Genomic DNA, 15,834 nt, shown 5'->3' on the forward strand with positions numbered 1-15,834 from the left:
TCCATTGCCTTGAGCTTGTTTTTTTCTGGCCCCTGGAAAACACCTTGAATATAGTCTCTCAAGTCCATTAAACACAGAGAAAGTAGAGAGAGGGGGGTGGGAAGGAGTGGGTGGAAGCAAGAGAAATACCTGAATCATCTTCAGTGTAGTTCTTAAAACCAATGCAGATTAGAGATGCCAAGTTTTTTGTGTGGTTTGTTAAAGCTAGGGAGGCACCAGAGAAAAGATAGATAGAAGATAGGTGATTGATAGATAGATAGATAGATAGATAGATAGATAGATAGATAGATAGAAAAGAATCACATATGACTAAGATTCTTTGATATGGTACAACTTTGATGTATTAAATGACTGGAGAAAAAAACTAGAATGTTAATAAAGGGAAGCTTCTAGTAATGTGGAAAGGTGGCTACATAATGTCCCGCGGGTGCCTGCAAATTGCCCTTGCTCATCTCCCCCCTGATTCCCAACCCAGCATCTTTCCAGTGCTGCAGACCATGACAGGGGAATTCCATTCTGTCATTCAACTGGTGCCTATTCTTTCTCTCAACCTGCCCCCACCCCCAGTGTTTCCTGTTTGTCCCACAATGAGGAGGTCAGAGTAAGGCCACAGAGCCAGCTCAGGCAGGATGCATAGGCCCTGTGTAAACCATAGCAGAGCCATAAGCCTCATATTTATTCACAGGAACACTAGCACAGGAACTGCCTAATTGTTTTTATTTTCCCTTCTTTTCTCCTGATGGAAATGACTGCAGGCTCTACAATTGCAGATGTGTCCACAGAGGGGATTTTTGTTGGTTTAGGGGCTTGAGGTAGTTTCAGATGTCTTACCAAACTCATTTACAAACCAAAAGCAGTCCACAGAACTTGAGAAATCTCAGAGTAGTCAGGGGCTGGCTCCCCTTCGTTTTGGAACAGCGTCATATTTTCAAGTTATCAGGGAAAGAATGTTGAGTCAGAACTCATTAGACCTGGGGCTTCCTTCTTCAGAGAATGATTCAGAGTCCCCGCAGTGAGAAAGTCATTCCCAGCCAGGGTTACGTCCAAGTTCTTATCTGGCACACGGAAAAGGAAAAGTCGTCAGTTGTAGTGAGACATGAGACGAACACAGGCTTTGGAATCAGACAAAGCTGGGAGTGAGTGCCAGCTTCACCACTTATTGGCTCTGTGACCCCTGTCAAGATATTTAATCTCAGTGAGTCTTAGTTCCCTTCCTGTAAATAGTGGATAACAATACTAACTTTGCAGGATTAAAAGTGATAATTTACACATTACATCCAGTGCAGGACGTACCATATAGTATGTGCTCAAATAATGGAATCCATTATTACTGATTTCTCTTGGGTTGTTGTTGCTTTAATCTTGCATGGAAACCAGGACAGCTTGTTTGGTTTTCAGGGGCCAATCACAATAACAGGCATGTACCTTATTTTTCACCAGGTTGGTTTCATTGACTACATTGTCCATCCACTGTGGGAGACCTGGGCAGATCTGGTGCAACCTGATGCGCAGGACATTCTGGATACATTGGAAGATAACAGGAACTGGTATCAGAGCATGATCCCCCAGAGTCCCTCCCCACCGCTGGACGAGCAGAGCAGAGACTGCCAGGGGCTGATGGAGAAATTTCAATTTGAACTGACCCTTGAAGAGGAGGATTCTGAAGGACCCGAAAAAGAGGGAGAGGGCCACAGCTATTTCAGCAGCACAAAGACACTTTGTGTGATCGATCCAGAAAATAGGGATTCACTGGGAGAGACTGATGTAGACATAGCCACAGAAGACAAGTCCCCGATTGACACATAATCTCCCTCTCGGTGTGGAGATGAACATTCCACCCTTGACAAGCATGCCGGCTGTATGGTAGGGCCAGCCCACCCCAGGGGCCAAGGCCTGCACAGGACAAGGGCCACGTGGCTTTTCCAGTTACTTGAGTTTGGAGCTAGAGTGCAAGACCGTGAAGCAAATAGCAGCTCAGGAAATTCCACGGTTGACTTGCCTTCCTTGCAAGCCTGGTGGAGAGCTGAAGCTTTACGTGGTACTGGAGGCCAAGTTCAGATCACGACCAATGGCTTGAAAATAGAAGACACAAAACTGAGAGATTTTTCTGCACTAAGTTTTGGGAATCTATCCCTACTAGTGACTGAACTAATACATTCATTTATAAATCTGCTCACCTGTCCCTTTGTCGGCCAACCTGTGTGCCTTTTTTTGTAAAACATTTTCACGTCTTTAAAAATGCCTGTTGAATACCTAGAGTGTAATATCAACTTCTACACAGATAAGCATTCAAAGCTGACACGAACTTTTTTGACTCTTTCTGAACAAAAAAAGGAAAGAAAATGGTCTTCCTTCTTTCTTGGGCAATATCTTTCACTTTCCTACAGTTACTTTTGCAAATAGCAAGGATATACTTCTAACCACATTCTACTTCCTTCCCCTGTTGTTCCTTCCAACTCCACAATTGCCCTTACAACTTATCTCTGTTTGCCTGCTTTGAACAGTATTTTTTCTCCTCTGGAGTTTTACACTTTTGCTCTCAACAGAATAAAGTGGAACAAACGAAGGGGTAGGAGGAGGTAGCTGTATTGTTCACAGTTACAGTCTGTGTGAAAATCAGCCTAAAAAGGCAGTGTGTCGTGTCGTGTCTGGAGCCCCTGTGCCACCGGGAGTCGCACGGCCCTGTCCTGTCCTCTCCCTCCCTCCTCTCTTCACTCTCACACCCAATTATGCTATTTTCAATTCAATGCTGCCATCTCTCTCTTGCACTGCCTTCCTGCTAACACCTCCATGTCTGTTTATAACCATGTATTTATTACTTAATGTATATAATGTAATGTTTTGTAAGTTATTAATTTATATATCTAACATTGCCTGCCAATGGTGGTGTTAAATTTGTGTAGAAAACTCTGCGTAAGAGTTGCAACTTTTCTTGTAATGTTTTGTATTGTGTATTATATAACCTGAACATTGCTGAGACATAGGGCCCCGTCACCAGTGAAGACACCAGTGGGCTTTTACTCAGAGGGCCTGCCCTTTTACCGGTCTGAGTTATTAATATTGTGTAACCCTTTACAAGCCAGTTTTAGAAACAGGATTCTCACATTAGATACTAAATGGTTTATTTGAGCTTTTACTTTTGTATAGTTTCGTATGGGTGGGGGGCATCAGGATGTGGTTTTCACCCCTGTTCTAGCCAACTCTATGTACGCATGAGTTGGGTGACAACTGGGTTCTACTATAACCGTGGCTTCGGTTTAAAAAGCAACACTACATTTGCGCGCAAATGGTTCTGAGTTACCAAACTACTGACTACAAAGAAAGCTTCCTGCCTGCCATTAAGCAGGAATGTCATGTTCCAATTAATTACAAAAAGAAAACAATAAAACAATGTGAATTTTATAATACAATGTGAACTGATGTAGTAAATTATGCAAATGTGAAGCTTCTGATAACACTTGTTAGGTCTCTTATTGGCTTCAGTCTCAGTTTGTAAAATCTATTCCATGAGTTCAGTTCAGCGTTGTGACTCATAGTTAAAGAAATGGCACAAACGTGCATGACCAATGGGTTTGTAAGTCTATGAACACTGCATTATTTCAGGTGGACATTTTATTGTTTTCAAAAGTTTCTCACAATGTATGTTATAGTACTATTATTATTATATATTGTGTTCAAATGCATTCTTAAGAGAGTTTTCTATGAGGTGAATAAACAAAAGCATGATTAGATTAGACTGTAGGCCCAATTATTTCGGGTTAGTTCTGACGTATCAAAAGCAGATCTTTTCTCTCTTCTCTTCTACCACACCCCACACAAGAAAACCAACAAGTTTACCCAGCCAACATCACAACTGAAGTTTAAGAATCTGTTTCCAAAATGTCCCTTCACTTGGAACATTACACTTTTTCTTTTTTTTTAGCAACAGTTGGCTCAGCTCAGTGGTGCAAGAAGAGAGCTGGTGAAGGAAAACAAAACCACCTTATGAATCTGAAGAGGTTAATCTACTAGATAAATAAAGGAAAACTGCAGCTTGGCTGGATGCTCTAGAAAAGAGAATCATAGAACCATAGAACATTAGCTTAATGTAGTCAGATGATCCCATCAATCATTTGACACATGAAGACTCTGAGGTACAAAGAGTCCTCTTCAAGCCACTCCACAGAGTGCTGGTTGGCACTTGGCTTTCTCGGTGTCCCTGGAGTCTCCTGTTGGTCATGTGCCTAAGATTTTCTTTCTGAAATTATCTGTATTAAACTCATAAGCAAAAATACTTAAATGTTTTCTTGAAATCTTTAAGTCAGCTTTAAAAAATTTATCCTGAGATGTGTGTGTGAGTGTGAACGTGGTAAAGAAGGTTGCAAGTAAGAATCAGTGGGTGGCCTATGACATTTTAACCACAGGGTACAGGTTTGTGAACCAGTAAGAGGGTCTGCTATAGAAGAACTCACTCAATAAACTGAAATTACAGTAATTTTTATAGACCATTGGAGACGAGCCCACATTGCACACCCAGCTTGCCTGTCGGTTCAGAGCTGATGTTTATAGCACTTCGCCACCATCCCTGATCTCTGATTGCACCCCCCCATCTCTGAGCATTTACTGATTGAATTACAAAAATGAATTAGAATAGCCACAGGTGTGGTTTTTTAAATGTCTACACTACAGCTATAACTATGCATAAATGTTTGCAGGTCTGTTTCTACAAAGAAGTGATTCTCAACTTGCTGCAAAATGAGAATCCCCTGGGGAATAAATATTTTTTTAGAATATGGATGTTTGGGCCCCATCCTCACTTCAGATTTGTTTGAATTGGTCTTGGGTAGGGCTCTGGGTGGTAGATTTATAGAATTCTCCCAAGATAATCTAATGTGTAGTTTTGAGTAGAGAACAACTGTTCCAGAAGAAAGAAATGTGCTTGTAGCTAAGACTTTGGTCTCAGTCCATTCAAGCTGCTGTAACAAAATGCCACAGGCCAGATAGCTTAAAAACAACAGAAATTTATTTCTCACAGTTCTAGAGGCCAGGAAATCCGAGATTAAGGCATCAACAAGTACACATTCTGATGAAGCCCACTTTCTAGTTCCTAGCTGGTGATTTCTCTCTGTGTCCTCACTTGGGAGATGGGACTAGAGTTCTATCTGGGATCGCTAAGAGCATTAATCCCATTCGTGAGGCTCCGCCCTCATGACTTCAGCAGCTCCCACAGATCCCACCTCCTAGTATCATCTTTAGGGGTTAGGATTTCGACATACGAATTTTGGGGTGACACAAACATTCGCACCATAGCAGCTTTCTTTCATAGCAACTGTTTGCAGACCCTGTGCACTTGCCTTGGCCAGACCCTGGTTCACATCCAGAGATGACAGTAGGGATCAGAGATGAAAACGACGGAACTCCACACTCCAGAGGTTTCCAATCTGCTATTGTTCCTCACCACTGGCTTTCCAGGGTACTAAACCACAATTATATTTTCAGGAAAACCACAATGAAGGAAGTTAATCACCTGGTTCCAGAACGTAGGCCATAAGTGTAACCATCTCCCACCTGTGACGGCATGTCAGTCTTTCTCATGGCTGGGAGCGACTGCGAAGCAGACATTACTATAGCATTTTTGCCAACCCTAAGGGTGATCACTTTGTACTTAACAAAATACACAGGAGCCTAAGGCTGATTTGTAGACTCTGAAACTGTCAGAGTTGAAAACAAACATGCACACATGTGTGAACACATGTACACACACAGGATGGCATTTCTGTGACATATTCCCACAGGCTTATTTTGACATAATTAAGTTGCGAGGGGAGGTCATAGTAATTCTAAGTCCACTAAAGAAAGCCTAAGAGAGTCCAAATGAAAGAGTGTGGTTTATCACATAGGGTCTGTTCCCATGTGGCCTAGGTTCAAATCCTAACTCCTCCATTTACTCTCTGCCCAACCTTAGACAAGTCACCTACTGCCTGGGCTTCAGTAAAATGAGGACTATAAATCTGTCAAATGGGTATAAATAAACCCAGGACTTTTTCTACTATTCCATTGCTACCTCTCTGAGCTCTATGTCTTACTTACTGATCAAATTACCATCATATGAGCCTTCAAACCTGTGGTCCAGGATAGGGTAGGATGGGTGGCAAATCCCATTTATAAAATCATGCTTTGTGCATTCTGTGTCCCTTGCCAAGAATTCTCCAACCTGGCTACCTCCCACATCATTCAAAAGTCAGATCAGGTGCCCCCCTAACAGGAAGCTTCCCTGATCCCCAATGTTGACATAAGAACTCTTCCTTGAACTCCTGTGAGTTCCAGGCTGAATAGCCTATGCTTTGCTACTAATTGGCTGTGTAACGTTGGGCAAGTCACTTAACTCCCTATGCCTCTGCTTTATCATCTGTAAATTGGGGAAAATTGTAGTAACACCTACCTTTTAGAGGGTTATATGAGAATTACATGAATTGATATATAAAGGTCTAAGATATACAGTGGTTGGCAAAAGTGGTTTACAGTTGTTCATATGGAAAGAAGCATTCAGGTTATTATTATTATAATACAAGAATAAACTCTGTGTTTCACATACTCACAACTGTAAAACTACATTTGCCCATCTCTGTGTTTTAATTACTAACTCCTATGACTATACGTTTTAAGTTAGGTTTTTGTCTTTTCCAAAAGACTATTGAAGGTAGAAGCCAAATCTTATTCCCTGTTGAACTTCCAGTGCCCAATGCAATACCTGCATTTGTCAAACTGATACGAACCAAGTGGTTTTGTGTAAGGCTAAAATGCAACCATATCTTTAAGGCTCCTAATCCTAAAAAGGTGTTGGTCTCTGAACCCTGGAATAATAAAGCCATACAATTTTAGAGCAAAGATTCCTCAGCAATCATCTGGTTCATTCCTTTACTTTTATAAATATAGGAGCTGATGCCCATAGATGACCAGTGACCTGCCCGATATCACACAATGTAGTAGTGTCCTAGGGCTGCCATAATTCAGTGCCACACACTGGGTAGCATAAACAACCCAAACTTATTTTCTCACAGTCTGGAGGCTAGAAGTCCAAGGTCATGGTGGCATCAGGGTCAATTTCTTCCAGAAAACCTATTTGTGCCTCTCCCCTAACTTTTGGTGATTTCTAGCAATCATCTCTGCCTTCATGTTCACGTGGTGTTCTCTCTGTGTGCAGGCCTGTGTCCAAGTTTCCCCTTTTTATAAGGACACCAGTCGGAGTTAAGGGACCACTCACATCGGATTAAGGGACCACTCTACTCCAGTATGACTTCCTTTTAATTAACTATATCAACAACAAACCTATTTCCAAATCAAGTAACATTCTGAGGTAACACACTGGGTGTTAGAACTTCAACATATACATTTGAGTGGGTGGAGACAAATCAATCTATAACACACAGTCACTCACCTGAAGGTTCCTGTTTCCTAGCACAGGGTTTCGTCTGCAAGGTCAGGACCTTAGACACCTGTTCAACTTCTCTGCACCTCAATCTTCTCTCCAAAATCAGAAGAATAAATTGTATGTTTCAGCAGGTACTATCCAGTTATAAGGGAGTTTTTGTTTTCCTAAGGTCTGAGTTCTTCAAACATTTTAACTATTTTCCTGGTAGAGCTCAGTGCTACACAGAGGAATCAAGGAAAAGAGAAAGCAGGACTTCAGGGTCATAGAGAAAACGTAGCCCAAGTGTTAAGAACTTAGGCTCAGATAGTGAACAGATTCCAGTTCAAATCCCTGCCCTTCTACTTTCTAGCTGTGTAATGGTGGGCAAATACTTAACCTCTTCAAGCTACAGTTTCCTCCTCATTAAAACAATAAAAATAATAGTAACTGTTTTATGGGGTTTTTGCAAAGACTAGTAAATAATGCATTTAAAACGCTTGAGTGTCAGCCATTGTGCCACAGATGTCAGCTAAGACTTCATTCCTTCCCAAAAGAATTAGAATGAATGCTGTGTGCCAGGCACTGTGTAAGGCACCCAACAAAGTCCCTGCTCTTCTGAAGTTTATGTTTTAGTAGGGAAGAAAAAACACAAATAAACAAAAATATAAATAATACAGTATCAGATAGTATGATATGTGCTATGGGGTTTGCTCTGGAGTTCACCTGCCTGGCTTGGAATCCCAGCTTCCCCCACTATTAACAGTCCAGACAGGGGTGCAAAAATATAAGGGCTCTGAAAATGTAGTGGGTTTGTCAACATCAGTGAACAACAAGAAATCCAGGTGAGGGAGAGGGGGGAGAGGGGTGGGAGATAAGGTTGGCAGCCAGGTCCCAGAGAGTCCTCAGGCTATTGTGAGGGCTTCGGGAAGTCATTGGACAGTTTTAAGCAGGGGGCTGATATGACTAGTACATGTCTAGAAGATTATTCTGTGAGGAAAATAAACTATATTACATATATAGAATTAGGGAGACCGGTAAGGAGGCCACTGTAATGGTCTTCTGAAGTAACAGGAACTTGACAAGTTTAGTGGTGATGAGAGTTGGAAGATTTGTGATATATTTTTTAGCAGAGCCAACAGAATTGGCCGATGCATTTGAAACCGGCAGCACAGGAAAAGGAGTGAGAGAGATCCCAAGGATGTGACCTGGGCAACCTATTGAATGGTGGGCACACTTCCTGTGATGGGGGAGCATTGGGAAAGGATCTGATTTTGGTTGGAGATGTTGAGGAGGCCATTATATGAGTGAGTCTGAAGTTTAGGACAGAGGCCTAATCTTTTCAATAAGCAGGTTCCCTATGCACTTGGCCCCTGTGTCCGTGTGGGCTAACCCTGTGCTACCCTAATTCATCCCTGACCCTAAATATATCCCTTCAGTGGGTTCCTCAAGAAATCTGCCTATACCTCGAGCATTTTGTGTTTTTCCAGACTTTTATTGGAACTACAGGGGGGTCTTGGGAGGTCCTGTTCAACAGCATGCTGCTTTCTACCACCACACAGGTGCCTCATTCCCTTTCTTCTTTTCACTTTATCCTTCAGCTCATTGAATCTCCCTCTCAGGAGCAAAATCAGTTATTTTTCCTGACATTTGCCCCACAGTTAGCATTTGTTTTTTGTTGGTGGCCCATGATTTGGGGAAATCTCACTTCATAAACCAAAGAGCTTCTCAACAGTTATTTGTGTAAATATACATGTATACATTGCTCTCCCAGAAATTCAGATATCAGAATACTTTCTTTTTTAATATATTTATTGATTATGCTATTACAGTTGTCCCATTTCCCCCCCTTCACTTCACTCCATCCTGCACACCCCCTCCCTCCCACATCCCCCCCCCCATAGTTCATGTCCATGGGTCATACTTGTAAGTTCTTTGGCTTCTACATTTCCTACACTATTCTTACCCTCCCCTTGTCTATTTTCCATCTACCATTTATGCTACTTATTCTCTGTACTTTTCCCCCTCTCCCCCTCCCACTCCCCTGTTGATAACCCTCCATGTGATCTCCATTTCTGTGGTTCTGTTCCTGTTCTAGTTGTTTGCTTAGTTTGCTTTTGTTTTTGTTTTAGGTGTGGTTGTTAATAACTGTGAGTTTGCTGTCATTTTTACTGTTCTTATTTTTTTAATCTTCTTTTTCTTAGATAAATCCCTTTAATATTTCATGTAATAAGGGCTTGGTGATGACAAACTCCCCCAACTCGACCTTATCTGAGAAGCACTCCATCTGTCCTTCCACTCTAAATAACATCTTTGCTGGATACAGCAATCTTGGATGTAGGTCCTTGGCTTTCATGACTTCAAATACTTCTCTCCAGCCCCTTCCCACCTGTAAGGTCTCCCCTGAGAAATCAGCTGACAGTCTCATGGGAACTCCCTTGTAGGTAACTGTGTCCTTTTCTCTTGCTGCTTCTAAGATTCTCTCCTTATCTTTAATCTTGGGTAATGTAATTATCATGTGCCTTCGTGTGTTCCTCCTTGGGTCCAGCTTCGTTGGGACTCTTTGAGCTTCCTGGACTTCCTGGAAGTCTATTTCCTTTGCCAGATTAGGGAAGTTCTCCTTCATTATTTGTTCAAATAAGTTTTCAATTTTTTGTTCTTCCTCTTCTCCTTCTGGCACCCCTATAATTCAGATGATGGAACATTTAAAGATATCTTGGAGGTTCCTAAGCCTCTCCTCATTTTTTTGAATTCTTGTTTCTTCATTCTTTTCTGGTCGGATGTTTCTTTCTTCCTTCTGGTCCACACCATTGATCTGAGTCCCAGTTTCCTTCCTATCACTCTTGGTTCCCTGTACATTTTCCTTTGTTTCTCTTTGCATAGCCTTCATTTTCCCACCTAATTTGCAACCAAATTCAACCAATTCTGTGAGCTTCCTGATTACCAGTGTTTTGAACTGTGCATCTGATAGGTTGGCTATCTCTTCGTCGTTTAGTTGTATTTTTTCTGGAGCTTTGATCTGTTCTTTCATTTAGGCCATTTTTTTTCTGTCTTGGTGCACCTGTTACGTAAAGGGGCAGAGCCTTAGGTGTTCACCAGGGTGGGGTAACACTGGTCGCTGAGCTATGATGCTGCATGTGGGGGAGGGGCTGAGAGGGAGCAATGGTGCTTGTTCCATTTTCTGCTGGTTTTCAGTCCCTCCCTCAGCTACCCACAATCAAATTGGGCCCTTCTGGTGGTGCTTCCTGGGTGGGTGGGCTTGTGCATGCTCTAGGCCCCTGTGGGTCTCTCCAACGACCTCTCCTGTGAGGCTGGGAGTCTCTCCTGCTGCTGCCTCAACCCCCACAGGTGTTTTCAATCAGAGGTTTGAGGCTTTATTTCCCCGTTCTGGAGCCCTGGGTTGCACAGTCTGTTTCGCTCTCCCACCGTTCCTCCCGGTTTATCTACAAGCGAATGTGGGGCCGCAGGGTCTGCCAGCTGCTGCCTGCTCTGCCCTATTCCACAATCCACCACCTCACTGGGTCCACCAGCCCACACCTTGCCACGAGTCCTCACCACCTGGCTGCTCATCTCTGCCCCTCCTACCGATCTGGGTGAGTGTTTCTCCTTTATCTCCTTGGTTGTCGCACTTCCATACAGTTCAATTTTCTGTCAGTTCTGGATGTTTTTTTGTTTTTAAATTGTTGTTGTCCTTCTTTTGGTTGTGCGAGGAGGCACAGTGTGTCTCTCTATGCCCCCATCTTGGCTGGGAGTACAGAATACTTTCTATCTTGTTATATCTTCCCCAGTAAAAATGGGAAGCTCATTCACAAACTTTCTGAGAGATGAGTGAGAAGACAAACGTCAAATGGATCCCTGTGGCACTCAAGCCAGCCCCACCTCATGGCCCCGCCCTGCCTGTGCCCTTTGCCAGGCTTATGCTGATGCTTCAGTGTGGCCCTCTGGCTCTGCTCCATAGTTGGAACTTGGACTCTTGAGCAGAGTGATCTTATAAAACCCTCCTGTTCTTTTTTTTTTTTTTTTTACCTTCCCCTCAGATTTTACCCCATCCCCACAAGGGCAAAATTCTTTTCCATAACTTTGATAGAGGAAGTCTACCAGGCCCTTTGTTGCCTGAGAATGCTCTTTAGGCCTCCTGCTTCAGCCCGAGCAGCTCTCACATCTCTCCACAGTTCAGAGCTCCAAGAGCAAGCCAGGAAGTAAGCGTGAGTGGAAACATGCAGAAGTGCTGCTCTGTCTCAGTTCCTGCATGCCTCTCACTGTGTTTGCTGAGTGAGATTTTAAAGGTATGTTTTTATTGCAAAGCGTGGGCCTCAAAACAAGGCAATTATATTGTCTGGTGCTTTGGCAAAAACAAAAACAAATAAAAAGTGGTCTGTTACAACACTGGGGGATAATAAAACTGACCGTTTTGGATGCTTTGACATACAACGTCATGTCCAATACAGCTCTTTTCAATAGTATTTTGGTTTATATTCTATTTTTATCTTTATCGTTGACTTCTAACCTAATGTCCAAGTAATGTTACTCCACCATTTCTCTAGTTTCCTACATGGGGATTTCAAGAAGAGTCATGCCAGAACATTCACATGAAATCAAGTGACTTTAACCTCTGTGAAGGCAGAGGTTCTGTCTGTTGCTTTGCCCTGTTTCCACAATGTCTAGCATCAGGCCTGGCTCAGAGTCTGTGCTCAAACATTTTAAAAATAAATCTGGGTATTGATGACACTACAACACTCATTACAGGAAGAATAGAAGAATGTATATGGCAGAGAGCTGACTTTCATTTTCTCTCACTAGATTGCAATGATCCATTTTCAGATCTGTCTCCCCACTCAACACCGAGACCCTCCAAGGTAGGACAATGTATATTGTTTTGTTTCTTTTCAAACCTTTGTATCCCTTGTAAACGCTCTTCGGGCCCTAAGTGAAAGGAGTGCCCTGTCATGTTTATTGAGCTAATGACCCAATACACAAGGTAGAAAATCCTGTTATTGAAATTACTTGGGAAATATATCTGTCTACCCAATTTCTGTGGGAAAGGAGTAGGGTATGCTGGGGGAAGCAAGATCTGACAAACCTGTGTTCCAGGCCTCGCTCTGTTTCTTCCTAGTTGTGGGAATTGGGGTAAATCACTTAAATTTTCTGAGCTTAAATTTTCTCATAATTAAATGGAGTGAAGAGCAAAAGATGGAATCTATATAGCGTTACATACAGAAGGTGCTCAATAAATCTTCACTGTCTGGATGCATGTTTTTTTCATGGATGGAAGCATAAAGGTCATTAAAATACATTTAAAAACTCATTATTCGTCTTTGAATAGGATAATGCAGCAATACAGTTTGATTCCTTTAGGGTTCTGTAAATCAAATTATAGTTAATCCAGATTTTTCTACATATATCTCAAGATTCTAGGAGGATACTTGCTCTCACTCCAACCCACCCGCATGGCACTGTTCTGACACTGATAGGCTCACTGGAATGGAAGGAAGTGAGTAAATTCACCAGCTCACCCTCCTCCAATGCTGCAGAATGCCTCAAAAATATGCCTGATGGAAAGCCTCCAGTGACAGAGAGCACTGCAATAGCCTATGGAGATGATGTAAATGGTTAAGTTTTTGAGATGGAATCAAACTTTACTCTTCTAAAGCACACTCACTTGTTTACATTTCTTTCCTTCCATAGCCAAATAACATATATAACTCCTCTTCTAATTTCTTGTCCCTGTTGAAAACAGGAGCCAACTTTCAGAGTTGTGACTACGTGACCTTCAGAAAAATTATATAACTTTTTAGTGCCTCAGTTTTCTTATTTGTAAAATAGAAATAATAATAACAGTACCTATAGCAAATATTATTACAAAGATTAAATGAGTTAAGGTTATAAAATACTTAGAGTAGTGTCTGGCCTATAGTATATATTAACAAATGTTAACTATACATAATTAGAGGTAGTATGTTTCCTACACTATAGTTTCCTACAACCATTTTCATGACTTAAATTCATCAGCCTGGTCAAATTATCCTGGGCTTGCTGACATTGACACTGTTTCCTTAGGATGAGTGTCCCAGAGGCAAACACTGTATTTCAGTCATGGTAAAGGACAATGTGACTCTCGCCCTCCTTTGTTCTGGATATTGTTCAATAGCCCAAGGTTGTATTCATTTGGAGAAGAGTCCGGGATTCACCCTGATGATTCATAACGTGCTCATAGGCAAACAAACCTTTTCACACGAACCATTGTGAAACCATGTCTCCTCTATTCTCTGCTTGTAGAACTGAGTTTCCACAACTCAGTACTGCATTTGCACCTGACTGATACATGTCGTCTGAAAAACCAGTGCAGTGTAGGACAGAGGGTTTTCAGCTTAGGTGTCGGATGAACCTGAGTGTAAATCCCAGCCTCAGCACTACTTCTGAGGCCTTAGAGAAGGTACTTAACTTGCTTGACCTTCAGTTTTATTTTCTGTCAAATGGAAAAATGATACCCATATCAAAGAAGTATTTAGAAAGGCTAAATGATATAATTTATGCAAAGAGTCTAGCACATTTAGGCATGCAATATATGAAAGTTATTAGTAATAATAAGACACCCCAAAAATTATTAAATGATATACGTATAGGAAAACATCTTCATATTGTTGATTTTAATCCTAAAACTAACATTGTAATTAGCCTAAAAATAATTTTTAATTGTGATTCTGATAGTCCATTAGCTATGTCCCCCACCTAGCACTTGTGGTATTTGATAATAATGTATTCTACTTTTTCATTTACACTGTTAGTAAAAATTTTAACCAGCACAGGACAAGGTATGGAAGCATGTTAAGCATCAATCAGCATCTCAATCCATTAATCAGTGTTCCGGTGGCTGTGAGTCAACTATAAATGCAGCTATGTGCACAAACATACCAGGAAAAATGTGATCAAAGGCTTTTCTGAAATTCAGACACATGGTGTCTAAAGCACTTCCGCCTCCTTGGTACAATCTAGCATCACTAACTGTGAAAGAGTCTATCGTAACATGACTTGTTCTTAGAAAACTCATGCTAGTCACTTTCCTCTCAAGTGACCTACAAACCATATCTCAATCCGTTCTAGAAGTTCTCACACTATTGATGTCATGCTTGACAATCTGTAGATGCTATCTTTCTAGTGATTGAGATACTATCTGTCTATCATGCACCCCCAGATTTATGGTGTATTTTGGGTTCCCTCTGATTTCTCAAAGGTCACCAATTCTGAGTCAAAAACACATTGGTTAAGTCCCTTTGACACCCTGGAAAATCATGTTCTTAGAGACATGTAACCACATAAAGAACAGAGAGGCTACCCTAACACCTCATTGCTTTACTTTGCAAGTATAGCAGAAGAGTGTGGCATTTGTTCACTCTTAGTTAAGGGCTTATCTCCTCCTAACTGAGGAAAACTTTATTCTTCCCCAAAATGCACAGTTTCTGAAAAGATGCCGATAAAGCAGTGAAGAAGGACAGGGGAGACTATTATTTCAGATGATAGTTCTTCAGCACCTACCATTGATTAATAAATATTCATTGAGTCCTTAATATTTTTCAGACACTATTCTAAGACATTGTCCATCTTTTCTACATATTGGAGGGCATAGAAAAACAGATGTGAATAAAATTTCAACATTACAAAAAGAGCTAAAGTAGAAGTACACATAAAGAACACAAAAGTGGAGCATGTAACTCCTTTATTTATTTTTTTTTTTTGAGGGAGGTAAGGAATGCTTCTTACAGGAGGAGAAGACTGAATTTTCAAGGCTGAATCTTCAAGGATTTCGAAGTAGTCAGTAGACCAAAAGGATCAGGGGAAGAAGGATGGGAAGGGCTGTATTCCAGGAGGGAAAAGGAGCACATAAAAAGGGCAGAGACATGAAAGAGCATTGCTGAGGCTCACCCATATTCTTATTTATTCCACAAATGTTTATTGAGTTCATATGGTGGACCAGGTCCTCCATAGACATTGGGGATACAGAGATGTATAGTAAAAGCCCTACTCTCATGAAATAAAGTTGCAGTTAGAAAAATATTAATCAAATTTTTAAAAAGGTAAATGTGTTATTAAGAACTGATACAAGTGCTCCAAAGGATGGGCATGCGAGAGTAATTAAGAGAAATCACCTTGGCCACTTAGTAAGGAAAAGGAGAGGAAAGCATTTTATGACTAAAAAACAACTTCTGCCAAAGCCCTATCGCAGAGGAAGCAGAGCACCTCTGAGAAACTGAACAAGAGGGCTGTTTAACTTTAGAAATGAGACTGGTGAGGCAGGCCCAGGCAAGAGCTCACAGAGCATTTTAAGGACTTTGCTCTTCCTTAAACCCAAAAAGAATCCACAGAAAATTTGAAGCAAGGAAGTGATATGCTCAGACTTGAATTTTGGGAAGATCATTCTAATTACAGTATGGAAGGAAGATCCTTAGAAG

At 41.4% G+C, this 15,834-nt stretch overlaps 1 protein-coding gene across 5 annotated transcripts in view; it reads left to right on the forward strand.

The window, feature by feature from the left end:
- PDE4B (phosphodiesterase 4B) overlaps positions 1-4,273 on the forward strand; it is a 513,377-nt gene extending 509,104 nt beyond the window's left edge. For all 5 annotated transcript variants that reach the window (XM_053921419.1, XM_024565508.3, XM_045199378.2 and 2 more), the window contains one exon: positions 1,441-4,273. In XM_053921419.1, the coding sequence (XP_053777394.1) occupies positions 1,441-1,806 (366 nt within the window). In that variant the 3' untranslated portion in view covers positions 1,807-4,273. The remainder of the gene's footprint in view (positions 1-1,440) is intronic.
- Positions 4,274-15,834: the final 11,561 nt, after the last annotated feature.

The sequence above is a fragment of the Desmodus rotundus genome, chromosome 3, assembly GCF_022682495.2.
Source record: "Desmodus rotundus isolate HL8 chromosome 3, HLdesRot8A.1, whole genome shotgun sequence".
NCBI classification, from domain to species: domain Eukaryota; kingdom Metazoa; phylum Chordata; class Mammalia; order Chiroptera; family Phyllostomidae; genus Desmodus; species Desmodus rotundus.